Source organism: Brachionichthys hirsutus, chromosome 4, assembly GCF_040956055.1.
Source record: "Brachionichthys hirsutus isolate HB-005 chromosome 4, CSIRO-AGI_Bhir_v1, whole genome shotgun sequence".
Classification (NCBI taxonomy): Eukaryota; Metazoa; Chordata; class Actinopteri; order Lophiiformes; family Brachionichthyidae; genus Brachionichthys; species Brachionichthys hirsutus.
The window spans coordinates 4,071,261-4,086,976 of record NC_090900.1 but is presented as its reverse complement, the minus strand read 5'-3'; the positions used below and the strand labels follow the sequence as shown (position 1 = coordinate 4,086,976).

Sequence of the window (15,716 nt, the reverse complement as noted above, 5' to 3'; positions counted from 1 at the left end):
CCTTGTCCCACCTCGTCAATGCCATTTCAATTGAAAAGCGCAGTGGTAATTAAATTCCAGCAGGGGTTAGGGGCAACTGTGCGGCACACTGAAGGGGGGGGGGGGGTGGCAGCCCTGACATAAAGATGACACAATTCAATAGGACAGAGGGGGCCAGGCGGAAAAGAAGGGAGGGTGACAAATGTTTACTCACCTTCACTGCCGGATTCGTATTATACTCGATCTTCATGGCATTTACAAAATAGAAAATGAAATGGATATTCAGACTTAAAGGAATCCCTCGATGACCTTTTCCCCAAATCAGGGATATAATAATAATAAAAAAAATCTGTCCTTTGCGTCTGTGGCGGATCAACAATCGGGTTGGGGGGTGGGTGGGGGGGGGGAATTTGGAAAAGCTGCTGTGCATGTGCGTCAGTGTCAGCACAAATTTGTGACTCACAGACGGGCGCTGCTTGTTGTTCACATTATCGTGGCGCTAATCCAGAGGCCCCAGAGAGGCCACACACTCCTGCTGCCCCCCCCCCCCCCCTGTGTCCTCTGAGCCAAACACAGCCAGCTCGTCTTTAACTAAGGAGGTGAACAGTTAGGTGGACTGAATTATTCAAATGCTCTTCTTACAATGAGAGACGTTTTATTGAAATTGTTCTGTGAAAGGTAACAAAATTCTTTGGTTTCAGCTTCATTTTAAATACATCTTATCTTCAGTGAAGATCAAATCAACATATGTCACATGTCTGCACCATAATAATTAGTTCATTTTGTATTATATACCAGTGAGCAAGCTCTGTTTACTGCAGTACTACTCACAGGACTCAGCTTGTTCAGGCATATTCCAGAAATATCAAATCAATCCCTTTCATAAACCTCTCCTTCAATCTGAGATTATAGATAGATAGATAGATAGAGTAAATCTATATATACACACACACACACACATCAGCTTCTTTCCTCCATCATCATTTTCATGTAAAAAGAATTTCCAAATGATCACTTTCAATCTACCAGTTATTACGAGTTGCAATGCCTGCAGTGAGCAATTACCCATGATCATTTAATCCAGTGATAGGCTGGCCCTCCTGCTTTAAATATCTGGATGAAATCATAAATTAATACTGCCAGAGCTTCACTTACACATGAATCAATTTACCAGAGCCTCGTCCAATTAATCCTGTCATTTAAAAATAAATAAAAACAGCTTCTGTGGGACTTTGATGCCACCTAGTGGACAACGCATTCAGTGCGTCTATTCACGCTCCTGAGAACGTCTGACATTTCGACGCGCCATGGGATTCTTATCCTAGAAATCCATTCATCCTCAGGCGTAGTTTGTTACAGAGAAGTTTGGGAGCTCTGCCCAGCTGTCCCTCAACTAAATGCATTAGTTAAGCATCAAAACCACAATCAAACAATCAGCGGGTATAGTCTCTCTCTCTCTCTCTCTCTCCTGGAGTCACATCTGGTGTTCAGTAACGGTTTAATATCTGCAAAATGTCTTCCTTAACAGAGAGGGGGGAGTGCTGCTGGATGCCAGGCCCACCGATACTCGTTTCCCAGCAGTCAAAGCCGCAGTCTTTTAATTCCTGCACTGTCGCCTGGACAACAGAGGAGTCGGTCTCTATAAAAAAAAGAATATTAATAAAGTCATGTCACAGTGAGATAAAGTAATTACATGAAAAAAAAATGGAACGGAAAACATTGAAATCGCAGTGCAGCTCGTCTTTTACGTCACTCCACAATGTAGCTTCCTCGGATGCTACAGCTCATATAGAACATGGCAACGGCTGCTATCAGTAAAATAGGTTTATTAAAGTGCAGACACAATAAATACATTTGTAAATCTATTTGCATGCCTTTCTTCCTTGTCTGTGGACCTTAGAAGTTATACCACATACACACCACCAGGAGGCAGTAGCACTTCCTGGACTAGTCTTTTTTTTTTTTCCTGAATGAAACACTCTTACGCTTCCACTTCTCTACATTGGGGAGCGTAACAAAAGTTATCAAGAGTCTCGTCCGAGTTGTAACTCATCACAAATAGATTTACTGCAATAATAGCCCCATAATAAACAGGGGCGGTGCAGTCACCAGACATTAAAGCCCTCTCTGCCGTTCCTGCCACTCAAGTCGTCGTTTGACAATGGATCGTTTCAGAGGTAATGAGTGTTTGAGTGGGACATTTGCTGTCAACACGCAAACTGACAAACGGGCTCATCTAGCCTTCCTCGTCGAGTTGGTTTTAATTTTATTATGTACTGGAGAAGGAGGTCTGCAGTACATGGGACCAAATACATGCACAAAACACCCATTTGAACAGGGAAAATATTCGAAAAAAATATCCTGTCCAAGAGATGTTTCCACGGGCAAAGCTAACCTAAAAGGTCCTCTGTCAGTGGAAAAACATGACCCTGCTTTAAAAACCGAAAATTAATTATTTGATCACACTGAAAGCAAAAGTTTGAAATAATGATATTGATCTGATGTGATCTGACGTCACGTTAACGAGCCCCAACCTTTATAAACACATTTTGAAAAAGTAAAAGTTCCAACAGCACCTGGTCTCAGAAGGGTGACGCCACATCCGCCTCCCCCGGCCCCGGTTAGCTTGCTGTGGAGCCCTTTGGCCAGTGTGACCCGGCACAGCGTGTCCAGGGTAGGGTGTCCCACCCCCATCACATTCAGATGGTGCTGGTTGATGTCAATGAGCTCCTACAAAATGATGAGAATGCTCATGACATTTGAGAATGCAAGATGCCTCAAAGAAGCCTTTTCAGATTTTGTACCTCGAGAATATTGTAGTGCTCTCCTGTGATTGGCTCGCTGGTCATCTCAGAGAGAACCTTTTCACACGTGCAGGAAATGGCATCAACCGAGTCCAGAACTGGGGTCATGATAGTGGGGAACTACAGAGGAAGGAAAACGCAAACATCATTTCTACATAAATCTATTCCTGCATGTGGCGTAAAACAGCAAGCACCGTGCATATTTTGAAATACAGTTTAATGCGGAATAATTTGCAGTAGAGATTGTCAAACTGGAGGTTTGACTCTGATCACAACACTGCCACAACACCATCCTGGCCTATCTATGTCTGAGGCAGAAACCTCCACACCTGCTGGTGTCACCACGGCAACAGCACACAGGGGTGCTGGCAAAGAGTTTCATTCAAATATTTTATGAAGCACTCAAGGCCAGGCTCTGGAGTATCTTCCATGCAAAAGCACCACCTATTATATTAATTACAGCGTTGGGGGGGGGGGGGGGGGCACCCGTTTAGTACCTTGTTAATCTTGTCCTTCACCCCGGCTACAAGCACCTTGGTGCTGCGTGGTACTTTGGTGTTAGTGAGGAGGATCCTTAATAGTGGTACCCTGAAAGTAAAGCACACAGACGGCAGAGTACACACAGATCTACTACTCGAGAGTCGTAGGATTCATTTTGCGTCGTTCATTTTTCCCTAATTGATTGCGGTTACCTAAATGAAATCAAATTAAATATTGTTAGTCAGTGTCAGTACCTGCTCAGTGGTATTATCTTCCCAGCCAGGAATCTTAGCATGCCACCTGCACACGGGGAAATCTAAATCATTAACTTGATAATCAGACGATAATAAGAACAGTGGTGGTGCAACGCTGTGGCGATGCCGTCGCAGCGTGCGCTGTCAGTGCAGATACAGGAAGATGTAGCGCCATGTGTACTGTACCATGTGCCAGAATACTGCAGGGCCTCACCCCATGTTCCTACAGCGTTGTCTACTCCTGAAGGGTTACCATGAATAATCGTCTCTGCTTGGAACGCCCAGCTGTTGATCAGCTCCAGGTCCTCCTGACACCACCTGCAATCATTCAGAAATGAAAAGGTCATCTTTGCATCCAAACAGACCCGCTCTGATCGGGGCTCAAACCTCTTCATCGCACAATCCCGCATCAGAATACGGGACGGACGTGGTTTTATTTTCAGGGAGACAATTATGCAGATGTGAGTTTGTGATGAAACAACGAGCAACACAATTCAAATGAAAGACAACCTTTATCTCCCTAAAAAGAAATGAAATAAAACAACAAGGAAACATCAGAAATCGTGAGTTCAGAAATTATTATTACATTTACACACTAAAGTAAATATTTAAATGCTTCATAGAGACCTAAATCATTCTGTGTTTTAAAAAAAACTACTAATAAACATTTGTAAGTATATTTCCAACTAACTTATGGGGTATCAAACATACAGTACAGGGTGAATAATAAACCCTCATCTCCCTTCGGAGGATCTTCATCTTACCTGGCAGTGGGATGATCCCTGTCTTTGAGAGGAGTGGGAATGGCTCCGCTTGCAGAGAGCAGGGCTGCAGCTAAACACACAGAGTAGGCAGCACTCGAGCCGAGTCCCGCTCCGGTCGGCAGCTCCGACCACACAGACACCGTCAGGCTGAGCAGTGGGCTGGAGAGAGAAACCGAAAAGTTGAGCATCTGTTACACAAACCATAAAATACTGTGTCAATGACCAATCGTGAAGAAACAGCTCGAGGATGACTGGAATAGTATTTACAGCACGGGCCACAGGATTTGTATCTGCATCTCTAAATGTAAAAATATACATTAAAAATAAAAAAGGTTTTTTAATACAAACAAAATCAAGTATTAAATGCATTTACATATTCAGCCTACTTCTAATGTTTGATTGCACCCAAAAGCACACAGAACACACTCTTGACGGCAGAAACTGACTTGAGCAGCAAACACACAGGCATCAACGATGAAAGAAAAAGAGGTTAAATATCTCTAGCATGTGGTGTGTGCTTGATGAAGGTCTCACCCTGATGCAAACAATGACAGGTAGATGTAGAGGAAGGCTAAAGTGGCCATGCTGCAAGTATCCGAGCTGAAACCGGCGACGCCGACAAATTCACGCAGCCTTCTCACGAGTTCAGCGTCCAGACATTTCACCTCCTTCCTCCTCTGACCTGTTAACAGTTTCAAGAGTTACACAACACACACACACACACACACTATTATCACAACACGCAACTTCATCTGCAGCCTTTTGAAAAGTACACAAGCACTGAGTGATTATAATGAGAAATACTCCTAAAGTGAAGTAACCTAAGATGGGTACAGCCTGTGAGCGAGTACTCGTGGTTCCCTTACCGTGGAAATAAGGCATCAGCTGCTCCAGTTGAGAGCCGTCCCAGCAGAGGAAGGTGTCGACATTCGGTAGGTTGATGCAGACTTTGTTATTAGCTGTAGCTTTCAACCGTAAATATGTTCTCAGGTTCAAACTCACAGCAAGAGCCACCTGTCAGGGAGCAGAGGACACAGCGTGATCAAATGGACAGGCTTCACTGAATTGTTCACTTTAGATTCATTTAAGTGTGATCGATTGAATCGGTACAGATCAATACGAAGCTCTATTTAACTTAATGCAGGTCACAACTACCTTTTGAGGGTAGGAAAGTGTTGTTCAGTAACTGTAATCGTAAAATTAATGCATCAATTTAAAATCTCAAAGAGTGTCTCGGGAACTTTAAGATCACCTTTCCGTGCACGACTGCGTGCTCCCCGTGGAGGATCGCCTTCCCCGGAGCAGACACAAAGATGTCCTCGACTCGCATCTTTGAAACAGACTCCAGTGTTTGAAAATGTGTCCACAGAGACGGAGCAGCTAACCTCAAAGGCAACCTGTCACTCGCAGTGTTGTTAGCTAGCTTACCCACCTCTGGCGACTCTGATGCATCAACTAGCAATCGATGACAACGAGTTTACTGTCCTGCTCGAATAACACGCGTGTTAAACCATATTAAAAACAGAGCCGAAAACAGAGGCGGAGGGGCGTTCCATTGTCCAATCAGCGATCTAGGTGTATGAATAAATATTCTCTTGTCCAATAGGAAGCCTGAGTTCGCCCCTCACCCGGTGAGTTGACCAATCATGCGACGAAAATGAAACGCCCAGAAATCTATGGACGCCGCAAAGGGACAAAATAAAGCAAACGACGGCGTTCACCAAAACAAACGCTCCCTACTTCAAGCTGCTGCTGAACATGGCATCACGGATTATTAAAGTTTCCCATCTCCGCTGTCTCGTCAGGGCAGGCAGGCTTATAAGCGAGCATCGAGCCAAGGAAACATTGTGTTCAAACAGAAGGTAGAAAATGTACACTCAAGAGTTGTTTTGTCGACGTAAACATGTAATACTTGGGGGGGGGGGGGGGGCTAGCTAGTTAGCTGATGCACCAAATATACAAAGGCAGTGCTAGAGCTAATTTGCGTTATCTGTTAGCATAACAGTTCATTTTCTTCATCTTCCTGTCATCCTTTGCCTCAGTTATGCCTCTGAAGGTGACAAGAAGATTCCCAAAATTTACACCAGAACTGGAGACAAAGGTTGTTGTTGTTTTTAACTTCTGTCCATCTATGGAAGTAATGCATGTTCCAGAAGAAGTAAATAGTTGTCATTTCCTTCTGCCCCCCCCCCCCCCCCCCCCCCCCCACTTAAAGGTTTTTCCAGCACTTTCACAGGAGAAAGGAGGCCAAAGGAAGATCACATTTTTGAAGCATTAGGAAATACAGATGAGCTGTCATCGGCCATAGGGTAAAATACATTGAATTACATTTTAAATTCTGCTCTACCTGAATTGACTGTGATGAATTGCACCTTGCAGTTTGGCCAGAGAGTATTGCCTGGACGAAGGACACACCTTCACAGATCAGCTGGATAAGGTTTGACTTTCATTCTGTTCGCCCACTTCGTTACAATAACATTAAACCACAAATATAGTATTTCTGATTTGCTTTTCTTGGGTGTGGTTAAATTGCAGATCCAATGCGTTTTGCTAGACGTGGGCTCCAATATTGCCACCCCTCGATCATCTGCGAGAGAAAGCCACATGAGTACGCATCAGCTGGATCGTTTATTATTGTGCCTCACGAGCCTGATGGTTTCCCAAGTTTATTTATTTTTTGCTTTTGCTTTTGTAAGAGAGAACAAAGTTTACTGCTCAACCAATAGCAGACCTGGAAACCTGGATTGATGCATTTACAGAAGAACTCCCACCATTGACCAACTTTATTCTACCAGTAAGCCCATCTGTAAGCTACTGGCTTCTCATGAGTACAAGTTTTCCTTCTTGCATTAACACGTTTGTTGTGTTTGTTCCAGTCTGGAGGGAAGAGCTGTGCAGCTTTGCACTTGGCGCGGACAGTGTGCCGTAGAGCAGAAAGGAGGTTAGTTGCAGCGTGTTCGTTGCCTTCAGTGACGTAAGAATGAGCACCTGCGGTGATTTCTTCATTTGCCGACAGTTGGTTCTGACGTGTTTGTTCTTGTTGTAGTGTTGCTCCAATTGTCCGCTCAGGGGAGGCAGATCCAGATGTTGCAAAGTTTTTGAACAGGTCAGTCCAGTGCTTTCAAATTAATGAGAATGTTGTTCCTTTGCCACCATATTTCATGAATATTCTGGTTTCTCCACACAGATTGAGTGATTACCTGTTTACCCTGGCCAGATATGCAGCCATGAAGGAAGGAACTGAAGAGAAAATATATAAGAAACCTGAATGACAAGGTTGTCACTTGAAAAATTAGAAAAGGCTCTCATTTTTGTCTTTTAATTTATTTTTTCTGCAAATGATGTGCATTTCAGGAATTTTGTTTTTCTTGTTATCCTATTGTGAGAATATAACGGCAATAAATCTAACTTTGTTTTTTATCTTGAACTCTCTACCTCCTAGTCATTTTATTTTGAAGAGATATATTAACCTATTAGGCTTTGTGCTCATCTCTTTTTAATATACCAAAAAACTATCAGGAATGTTCAGGGGGGGTTGCTGGCCCATGTCATTAGAGACAAATTGCGGTCCTCGTATGGTGGATATCGCAGATAGGTCACACACTCAAAATGTGTGTCTTCATCCAACTGAGAATTCACTCGTCCGTGTGGACAAAGTCATGGTGTCTTTCCTCTTGCACTCGTCTCCACCCTGCTGTTAAAAGAAGAATGATTTATATATATATGTTTTAATTTTAAATGTGATTTCAGGACCCGTACAAACCTATTCACAGTAAGACTTGAATCTCTTGCAAAGATGTATACAAAATCATGTCATTGTAAATGTCAAAGCATCAAAAAGATCACATTTCCCGGAACTGCAGTGCCACAAAAAGAGACGGAATCTTTCACGTAATGAGTGGATTTGTTTTATTAGGATTTTTGTTTTGAATTAAAAGTTTATTCAAAGTCAGAATCAGCAGTCCACTGGTATATTTAAAGCCTAGAGTCTACTCATGACATCATTTAAAATTGATGACCTCATAAGACAAAACCGACAAGGTGGTGAGGTATCTTTTCATCCCTCCTGCACGTGAACACACTTGAGTTTAGTGTGTCTTAAAAATGTGTTTAATGCCATTAGTATACCACAGGTTAATTTCATACAACCATATACATATATATATATTTATATATACTAATTTCAGAGAAAACGTATTTTTTGCATAATAAAGAACTTTTTTTTTAAGTTGCAGTTGATGACAAACATTTGTTCCTTCCAGGTGAAGTAATTGAACCCTGTGTAAAGTGATTTTTAGGGTAATAATATGACGTTCACCCTCCCATCCCTTTGCCCCAACAGCCACAAACAGCAGAGGTGCATCTGCACCATTGCCATCCGAGGAAACATCGAATCAAGCACTTACATTTGGTTGGCGAGCCAGTCCATGACATCATGTTTTAAACCTCAAACTCTTATCAGAATGGCTTAAAAAGTCCACAGAAATGGGAGGAAAATGTAGCAAAACCCTCCTCGGTTGATGATGATAATGATGATGATGATGATGATGGTGTTGTCGGCGTAGTAGAGTGGTTGTGTTTCTGGACTTTGTTATTCAGAGCAGAGAATTAGTCCAGGTAAAGAACCCCCTCTATGGCTTGCTTCCGATAAACACGGTTATTGGTTACACTCTGACATGTGAGAGGGGGGGGGGGGGCGCATAATATGAGGCACTCGGCATTATCCAAGGATGTAGTGACAAATAGTAGTCTTAATAGTACAGAACACAGAGTTCCATCAGTTACTTTGATTTTCTGGTGCAGCAATGAACGGCTAGCTCTGAATTTGCGGGCAGACACAATTAATCCATGAAATGGAACGGGCTCTAATAGACACAGGGTCGCGGCTGTGCACGGCGCCATCATCACAGAGGTTGAACACAAGACATCGGCTTTTCTTCCATTTGCAAAAGATGCATTACGTTCAGTAAGACTCATTCGATATCAGCTAAAAGTTCCTCGGATAATGGAGCCCAAGCCCGAAAATATGTTAACACTGCAACGCTTGGTTTCACTTGAGAGTCAACTACGTGCCTAATGGCTTGCATTGCATCTGTATTGCTTTCCAGTTCACTTAAAATGGGAGTGTGAGATCAGAGCGGAATTCTGTTAAGCCTGAGAAACAAAGATCTAGCCACTGTATATCCGTATTTCATTAAGTTAAATGGTCGACATTGAGTTTTCAGTGCCAGAGGGAAATATTAAAAATTGGATTACGCTGCACAAACAGCATCCTCCTTCAAGGGCGGGGGGGGGATCGGAAGGAGCTCATCCAGTTTAACCAAGAGACAAAGACAAAGGGTTTTTAGGTCCTGCGTGAGGCCCCTTTGATGTGACAGGCTCCAGTCCAGGTTAGCCTTGTGCTTGTGAACACTGCCCAGACAAAGTTAGGACAGCTCAAATCCTGTGTTCATGCTGATAGCATAGCGCAGTTTGTCACGCAAGATGCTCTTCTTGCTGTAGTTGGGTAGCTTGAGCAGATTGAAGCACGTGGATGAAGTGGGGAGCCGACCACCAGGCTCCTTCTTGCGGATAGTGAAAAAGCCCCTAAGGACACTGCCGAGAGTGTCACCGGTGTCCTAGACAGGGAAAAGGCTCAGTTACAAACAGATACAGACGTATAGACTTTAAAGCACAAAGTTTTTATTTCTTTCCTACTACCTGATCATCAGAAACTTCCACACAGCGAATGGAAAAAGGCGGTTTGAGGTAGGCAAAACCTAGAAGAGGCGGCCTTGAGCAGCTGGTAACAAACTATAAAAAAAAAAAAAGAAACGAGACAATTAATGCAGTATTTCATGAACCATCCCCAAATAAAAAATAAAAAGTATTTGGCTGTCACAGTTCCAAACGGATGATTATTTACTTTAAGGAACATAGCCCTCTCTTCAGCATTGAAATCACTAGACAGGATGTCCCACAGCCAGATGATGACGCGATGGCTGCTGTGAAAGCCTCCATAGTAGACGGTATGCTTCCTGAGAAAGAGGATGAAATCAAGGATAAACGTCTGCACAGGGAAGCACAGACGCAGCAAACTGTTGGAAACTCGGTCAGAATAATTATGACAGCGACTCTGGAAGTAAGGCTTCATTTAGACCTCATTAAAGACATCTGAAATGCCACATACTTGAGGTCATCCAGATCAATCTCCGCATTGTCTCCAGAGACGAGGCGCTGAACCTCAGGCGTGGAAAACATGTGCAGCCACTCCGGGTTAATGATGCTCCGGAAGCCTCGAATGAAAGCTACGGTTTGATCCTTAATCTGCGTGTGCATCCGGAAGTGAGCCATGAGGTGGATGTAGCTGATCCTGCAGGGAATGGGGAAACTTAAATTGTGACTTTTGTTTACTGCACAGCAATCAGCGAAAGGAAAACCTCATTAAATTAAACTGGGTCAGTCACCTCCTATTTTTTTTAAAAGGGATATTAATTTGCATACTTGTTTTCATTCGTGACTGGCATGGTTTTCCCCCCAGGAGTCAACTCATGACAGACGAGCTGTGAAGGAACAAACGACGTGACTCTTTTAAGCAATGAATTTCATGGATTTAACTACACTGGATCCTATCCTTCACATTTTACCTGTCCCATGACATCCTCATCATAAGATAGCGTGAGTCCCAGATCCCCGACATCTCCATCGTACCGCTGAAAATCCAAAATGAGAGGTGTGAGATCATCTGCGAGGGCGTGAGTGGAAGTAAAACTCCACTGTGTGTGTGTGAGTCTTGCTGACTTTGATGGAAGTCAGGTTCTTGTAAAACTCAGAGTCCAACGAGGGCAGCTCGTCGATGGAGCTGTAGAAAGTGCTGTGGTGATGGCCCAAGACTTGACTGAGGAAGAAGGAGGCAAAAGGGACATCCACAACAATGCCCTGAGTGTAGAGAAGCTGGAGTTACTGACGCGGAAGATTATATGACGCACTGACGAGTTCAGAGCGGAGGCCGACGGCTGAATGCACAGATGTACCTCATATATGGCTTTCCCGAGCATCTTCCCCACAAACTCGAACAGTTGCAAGTGGTTCTCATGTATGTACGACGTAGGCGAAGGGTACAGCCTTTCATTTCCACTTGTAGTCTACGAAGAATATATAAATCAAATCAGCAGCAGCAGCAGCAGAAATGCGATGGCTTACAAAAGAGCGTTCCATTTGTCTGACTTACCTTAAACAGGTTGAGAGCAGGATTGAACACCTTCTTTATAATCTCTTCTAGAAACTCCTTGAACACACCGTCCTGATCGATACCGGCCTCGTCTACTCCCAGGTCGTTGACAAACTTCACACGTATGACGCCTTTTATAGAATTCGCTGGTAACCTGCGGAGCTGGTCATATCCATCCTTCAGACAGGAAATACAGTCGTTACTCCGGAGCGACTGACATATAAGCACTATTATACTGAAGCTGATATCCTGGTCGCCACACCTCTAACATCCGTGAGCGACGGATGGTAATGTGGGTGACATGTGGTGAAGCGGAGCTTGTCTCTATCAATCCCAAACTCTCTTTTTCCTTGGTGACGATGTTCCTGAACAGCAGCACTCTCTAAAGTAAGAGGAAAAAAAAAAAGTGATTATACAGCTGGAAATAAAAAATAAAGCGCGACCTTCAAGAATCCTGCTCACTCACGTTTTTATGGGGAATGACATGTGGGATGTATTGCAGTAACAGCTGGGCTCTTTTCTTGCCTTTCTCCAACTCTTGAAACAACAGGCTGGGCTTTAAGTCCCTGAATGCAACACCACAATGATGTAAATGCGAGCTTTTAAATGAAATGACAAAGCAGCTGATCACTCAAACGAAAAGTCAGCGAGTGGAGGAGATCCACAGCTTTTAAGCGTTTTCATTTACTTCCGCAGCCAGTGGTCGTCAGGAGTGAATCGTCGTCTGCAGTCACGTTCATAAAGCACCATCAACCAGCCGTGGACACTGTGGAACAACTCCAGTTTCTCCCCCTTGGCGTTTTCTGTGAATCAAAAATGAGAAAAAATCGACCTCATTAAAAATATATATTTTTGTTTAGGTGCCATCTTCATCAATTCTGACACTCTGAGGTCACACACTCACCTAAGATGCCATCCCATATCATCTTGTACACAAATGTGTTCAGAAATGAGGAGATGGTGAGGAGTTCCTCTATCTTGAAAGACGTTTGTTCTTCATATACTTCAATGTCATCCAGAATTCTGTTAAAAAAAAGGGTGTTAGTGTATCAAATTTTGTTTCCACAATGGTAAGCCACAAATAAAGTCATTGAAATTACGTGATGAGGTGACGTGAGCAGTCACAGAAGAGCATGAGCATCGCCAGCAGCTGCTTCGACTCTTCTGTGTCATTGTTCAGACACTCCATGAAGAGTTTCAGGCCCCCCTGAGGACCAAGTTCACAGATGAAGGCCCAAAGTTTGGGTAGAAGCTCATCAAGATGAGTCAGTCCTGCAGAAAAAAAAAAGAACAAAAGTAGAGTGACATGCTCTAGGATGACTCAATATAATTGGTACTGCTACGATATTAAAAGAAATCCAACATTGTGCTACCGACCAGTGAGTATCTGGAGTCGTATTTGCGTAAGTGTCGACAGAGCAGACTGGTAGAGCACGCAGATGCTGCACACCTTCTGAACCTCGGCCGAGTCGACCCGCTTTCCTCCGACTGGTTTCAGGATGTTCCGTACGGAAGCAGATTTCTGAAATGCTCGCTTGAAGAGGTCTGTCGAAACGCAAACACACCAGGGGTGTAGAGAACCTTAAAGAACGTTTAGACCTTTGTCATTCAAAATAGTGTACTCATCTTAGGTTTGGGTTTGTAACGCACTTTTAACAGGTAGATTGTTTTGTGATGTGCTGGGTTGTGGGGGCGGGGGGGTTGGCTCCTGACTCTCCAACCTTTTAGAGAGGACGTCACTGAAAAGTGTCCTAATGACAGAAACCCCCCACAAATACTGAAGCTGTTTAGTGACCAGCGGCATCGATTCGTTGAGACTGCAGAGAAGGAGAGACAGAGGTGGCGGGGGTGGGGGGGCGTCAAGCACAAACACAACGTATCCCTTTAAGGGTATCCAACATGATATCTTAATATTCAGTTTCAATATTCAAATTCCAGCTGTAACTTCCTCAAGAAGAACTATAGGCAGCCTGAATATGTCTACCAAACCATCTCTGTGTGATGGTTTTTTTGTGCTATATCTGGTCAATATTAAGTGCTGAATTCAATCAATAAGACATTTTTTGCTGACCCGTAGTCGACTGTCTGGGAGAACCAGCCCAGGACAGGATGCCAATGGGTAAGGTTGGACTTTTTCTGGGATACATATCTCTGGCAGTAAGACAACATGTCAGTCAGGTCCTTCACAAAATGGTTTGCCTCCTCCTCAAGGACTTTCTCGTTAAGGTAGCCCAAGTGAATCAGGTTACCTATCAAACGTAAAACACACAGAAGGACTCTTTCATCTGTACAAAACTCAATCACAAGCATTGAAAGTCAAAATATATTATCAGTCAAAATACTATACCAAGTAAGCAGAGGGTGTGGCTCCCCTCCAGACACACACAGATGTCACAACACTGTTCCTCCCTGCTAAGAAACAGAATGAACTTCCGCAGCAGCTCATGCGTCTGGATGGATGCCATGCACTGTTAAGAACGATCAAACGTTAAGATCTTCTCTCTAAAAGTTCAGGTTATTATAAATGATTGCGCAAACTCAATCTGTGATATGTAACAATGTGTTTACCTCTGGAGTAAGGACACTGAGGTGCGATATGATAGCTGGAACTGACATGATGTGAATGAGGAATGATCTTAACAGGTTATCAGAGAAGTGAGCAGCAACGACTGGCCTGAAAATTAGAGATTTATTGAAAGAGATTGCTTATAAATAAACTACAAGAGCAGAAATTTGATACATCAGAACTGAATGAAACATATATTGGAAAACAATCATTATTATTGGTTACAGCGATTAAATGATCATGTCACTAGCTCACCTTAATGACAAAGTGAAGATCGCTATCAGGGTGCCTTTGGAAAGAGACGGTTTAGAGCGAGCCAAGCCATTGGTAAGCAAGATCTACACAATAAAAATTGGGATTACATAGAATGTACTTTACTTTATTAAACTGGCAGCTGAATCAAAGTCACACATCTTCACTGAATCACTTGGTAAAATAAAAAGCTCTGTTACGGAACCTGCAGTATTGAATAGAATCCTTTTTGATTGAGATGGCCCATTATGTTTTCACAAATCCTCATCAAAGCGGGTCTGAGAGCTTCTCCTGTAATAGCGAAGGACAAATGATGTGTCATTACAAAAAAAAAATGTCCTGTAATTCTAAAAGATACTTTTGCAACAACTTCATCTTAACTGGAGACTTACCTTTTCCCCTGACTATTCGCCAGGTAGAAGTATCGGTGAAGGTGACAAGCATAGTGAGGTACAGGGTTATCAGTTTATTGTCCTGCATTATATCAGGCTGCAAATGACAAAACAGTGAGAAGTACAATTTAAGTCAAGTATTGAATGTCAGTAAGACAATCATATGCTTTGGAAACGATATTAACCTTTAAAACTTTCAGCCGCTGGCAGCAGGTCCACAGCACATCTTTTATTTGTTTGAGCCAAGATATGGTGAGGTCTTTGGAGAGAGCCAAGGAAACATACCAGACCTGTAGGGCAAACAGTCACTGACACTAAATAACTTTTAAAAATATTTAGTATGTAGACAGCGAAAATCAACGCACTCACTTTAGGTTCATTGTCAACATCCATGCTGGCAAGGATAGCCCGACAGAGCTTCTCGAACCTCTGTGGGACACACAAAATGACAATGATTTGTGTATAAACTACATCTTTGTCTTTATAACAGTATATATGAGTAAATCTAGCAGAAACAACATTGAAATTAAAAAGAGCAGGCTTGTACGGTGCATGTACTCACCAATTTATCCTCTTGCTGATATATGAAAAGTAATTTGCGAGCAATTCTAAAAATTGACAGTGCATTTCTTTTTGAAGTCCCAGTTTGGGAAGCGAGAAAGTAATCATCAACCTCTTTCCTGTGAGATACAGAATAAACAATTACATTACACAAGAAACACACTGGAAGCTCAACATTAATGCTTTTTTAAATCAAAGGTAAATCTGTTCTAACTAGAATTGGAGTCTACCTTATTTGCTTCTTGAGTCTGCAGCGACAAAGAAAGCTCCTGACTATGGCTTGGATGAGGCTCGCTGCTCTTTCCTTGTCCTTCAGTCCCTTCCTTTCCTCCCTAGCATGTCTGGCTTTGTCCAGAAACTCGGACTTGGAGCTTTGAGGAACAGTAAACATTGTGGACCCTGTAAAAGAAGCATGTCAGCCTTTGCATTACAATCAGTATAATACATTTGATGA

The 15,716-nt window shown here is 42.9% G+C and overlaps 3 protein-coding genes across 3 annotated transcripts; 1 reads left to right on the top strand and 2 right to left on the bottom strand.

Annotated features, from left to right (window-relative positions):
• Positions 1–634: 634 nt before the first annotated feature.
• mvk (mevalonate kinase) lies at positions 635–5,611 on the bottom strand. The gene is made up of 10 exons (XM_068738559.1): positions 5,534–5,611; positions 5,148–5,295; positions 4,816–4,963; positions 4,282–4,440; positions 3,732–3,835; positions 3,518–3,563; positions 3,281–3,371; positions 2,784–2,903; positions 2,556–2,709; positions 635–1,618 (listed from the first exon to the last, which is right to left on the bottom strand). The coding sequence occupies exons 1-10, from the start codon at positions 5,609–5,611 to the stop codon at positions 1,467–1,469; spliced, it is 1,200 nt and encodes a 399-aa protein (XP_068594660.1). The 3' UTR covers positions 635–1,466.
• A 391-nt stretch (positions 5,612–6,002) lies between these two features.
• mmab (metabolism of cobalamin associated B) lies at positions 6,003–9,253 on the top strand. The gene is made up of 9 exons (XM_068738358.1): positions 6,003–6,143; positions 6,324–6,382; positions 6,497–6,590; positions 6,661–6,718; positions 6,817–6,889; positions 6,978–7,075; positions 7,158–7,222; positions 7,328–7,387; positions 7,469–9,253. Exons 1-9 carry the CDS (start codon positions 6,040–6,042, stop codon positions 7,551–7,553), a joined length of 696 nt encoding a protein of 231 aa, XP_068594459.1. The 5' UTR covers positions 6,003–6,039; the 3' UTR covers positions 7,554–9,253.
• Positions 9,254–9,707: 454 nt separating this feature from the next.
• On the bottom strand, positions 9,708–15,653 carry ube3b (ubiquitin protein ligase E3B). The gene is made up of 26 exons (XM_068738623.1): positions 15,493–15,653; positions 15,264–15,381; positions 15,071–15,130; positions 14,887–14,991; positions 14,702–14,798; positions 14,515–14,600; positions 14,313–14,395; positions 14,060–14,165; positions 13,839–13,959; positions 13,563–13,740; positions 13,142–13,308; positions 12,869–13,036; positions 12,592–12,763; positions 12,396–12,514; positions 12,180–12,294; positions 11,958–12,057; positions 11,754–11,873; positions 11,492–11,668; positions 11,295–11,405; positions 11,062–11,199; positions 10,908–10,973; positions 10,765–10,823; positions 10,451–10,633; positions 10,187–10,298; positions 9,982–10,074; positions 9,708–9,899 (listed from the first exon to the last, which is right to left on the bottom strand). The coding sequence occupies exons 1-26, from the start codon at positions 15,651–15,653 to the stop codon at positions 9,708–9,710; spliced, it is 3,207 nt and encodes a 1,068-aa protein (XP_068594724.1).
• Positions 15,654–15,716: the final 63 nt, after the last annotated feature.

Bases quoted from the DNA above. Each gene is read 5' to 3' on its own strand.
- mmab (XM_068738358.1), top strand. From the start codon at position 6,040: ATGGCATCACGGATTATTAAAGTTTCCCATCTCCGCTGTCTCGTCAGG. The intron at 6,383-6,496 runs GTTGTTGTTGTT...CCCCACTTAAAG, and splicing joins CACCAGAACTGGAGACAAAG to GTTTTTCCAGCACTTTCACA. The intron at 7,388-7,468 runs GTCAGTCCAGTG...TTCTCCACACAG, and splicing joins GTTGCAAAGTTTTTGAACAG to ATTGAGTGATTACCTGTTTA.
- ube3b (XM_068738623.1), bottom strand. From the start codon at position 15,653: ATGTTTACTGTTCCTCAAAGCTCCAAGTCCGAGTTTCTGGACAAAGCC. The intron at 14,601-14,701 runs GTAAGTCTCCAG...TCGCTATTACAG, and splicing joins GCGAATAGTCAGGGGAAAAG to GAGAAGCTCTCAGACCCGCT. The intron at 10,634-10,764 runs GTATGCAAATTA...CATTCCCTGCAG, and splicing joins CCAGTCACGAATGAAAACAA to GATCAGCTACATCCACCTCA.
- mvk (XM_068738559.1), bottom strand. From the start codon at position 5,611: ATGCGAGTCGAGGACATCTTTGTGTCTGCTCCGGGGAAGGCGATCCTC. The intron at 4,964-5,147 runs GTAAGGGAACCA...AACTGTTAACAG, and splicing joins GCTGATGCCTTATTTCCACG to GTCAGAGGAGGAAGGAGGTG. The intron at 2,904-3,280 runs GTACTAAACGGG...CTTCCTCTGTAG, and splicing joins TGAAGGACAAGATTAACAAG to TTCCCCACTATCATGACCCC.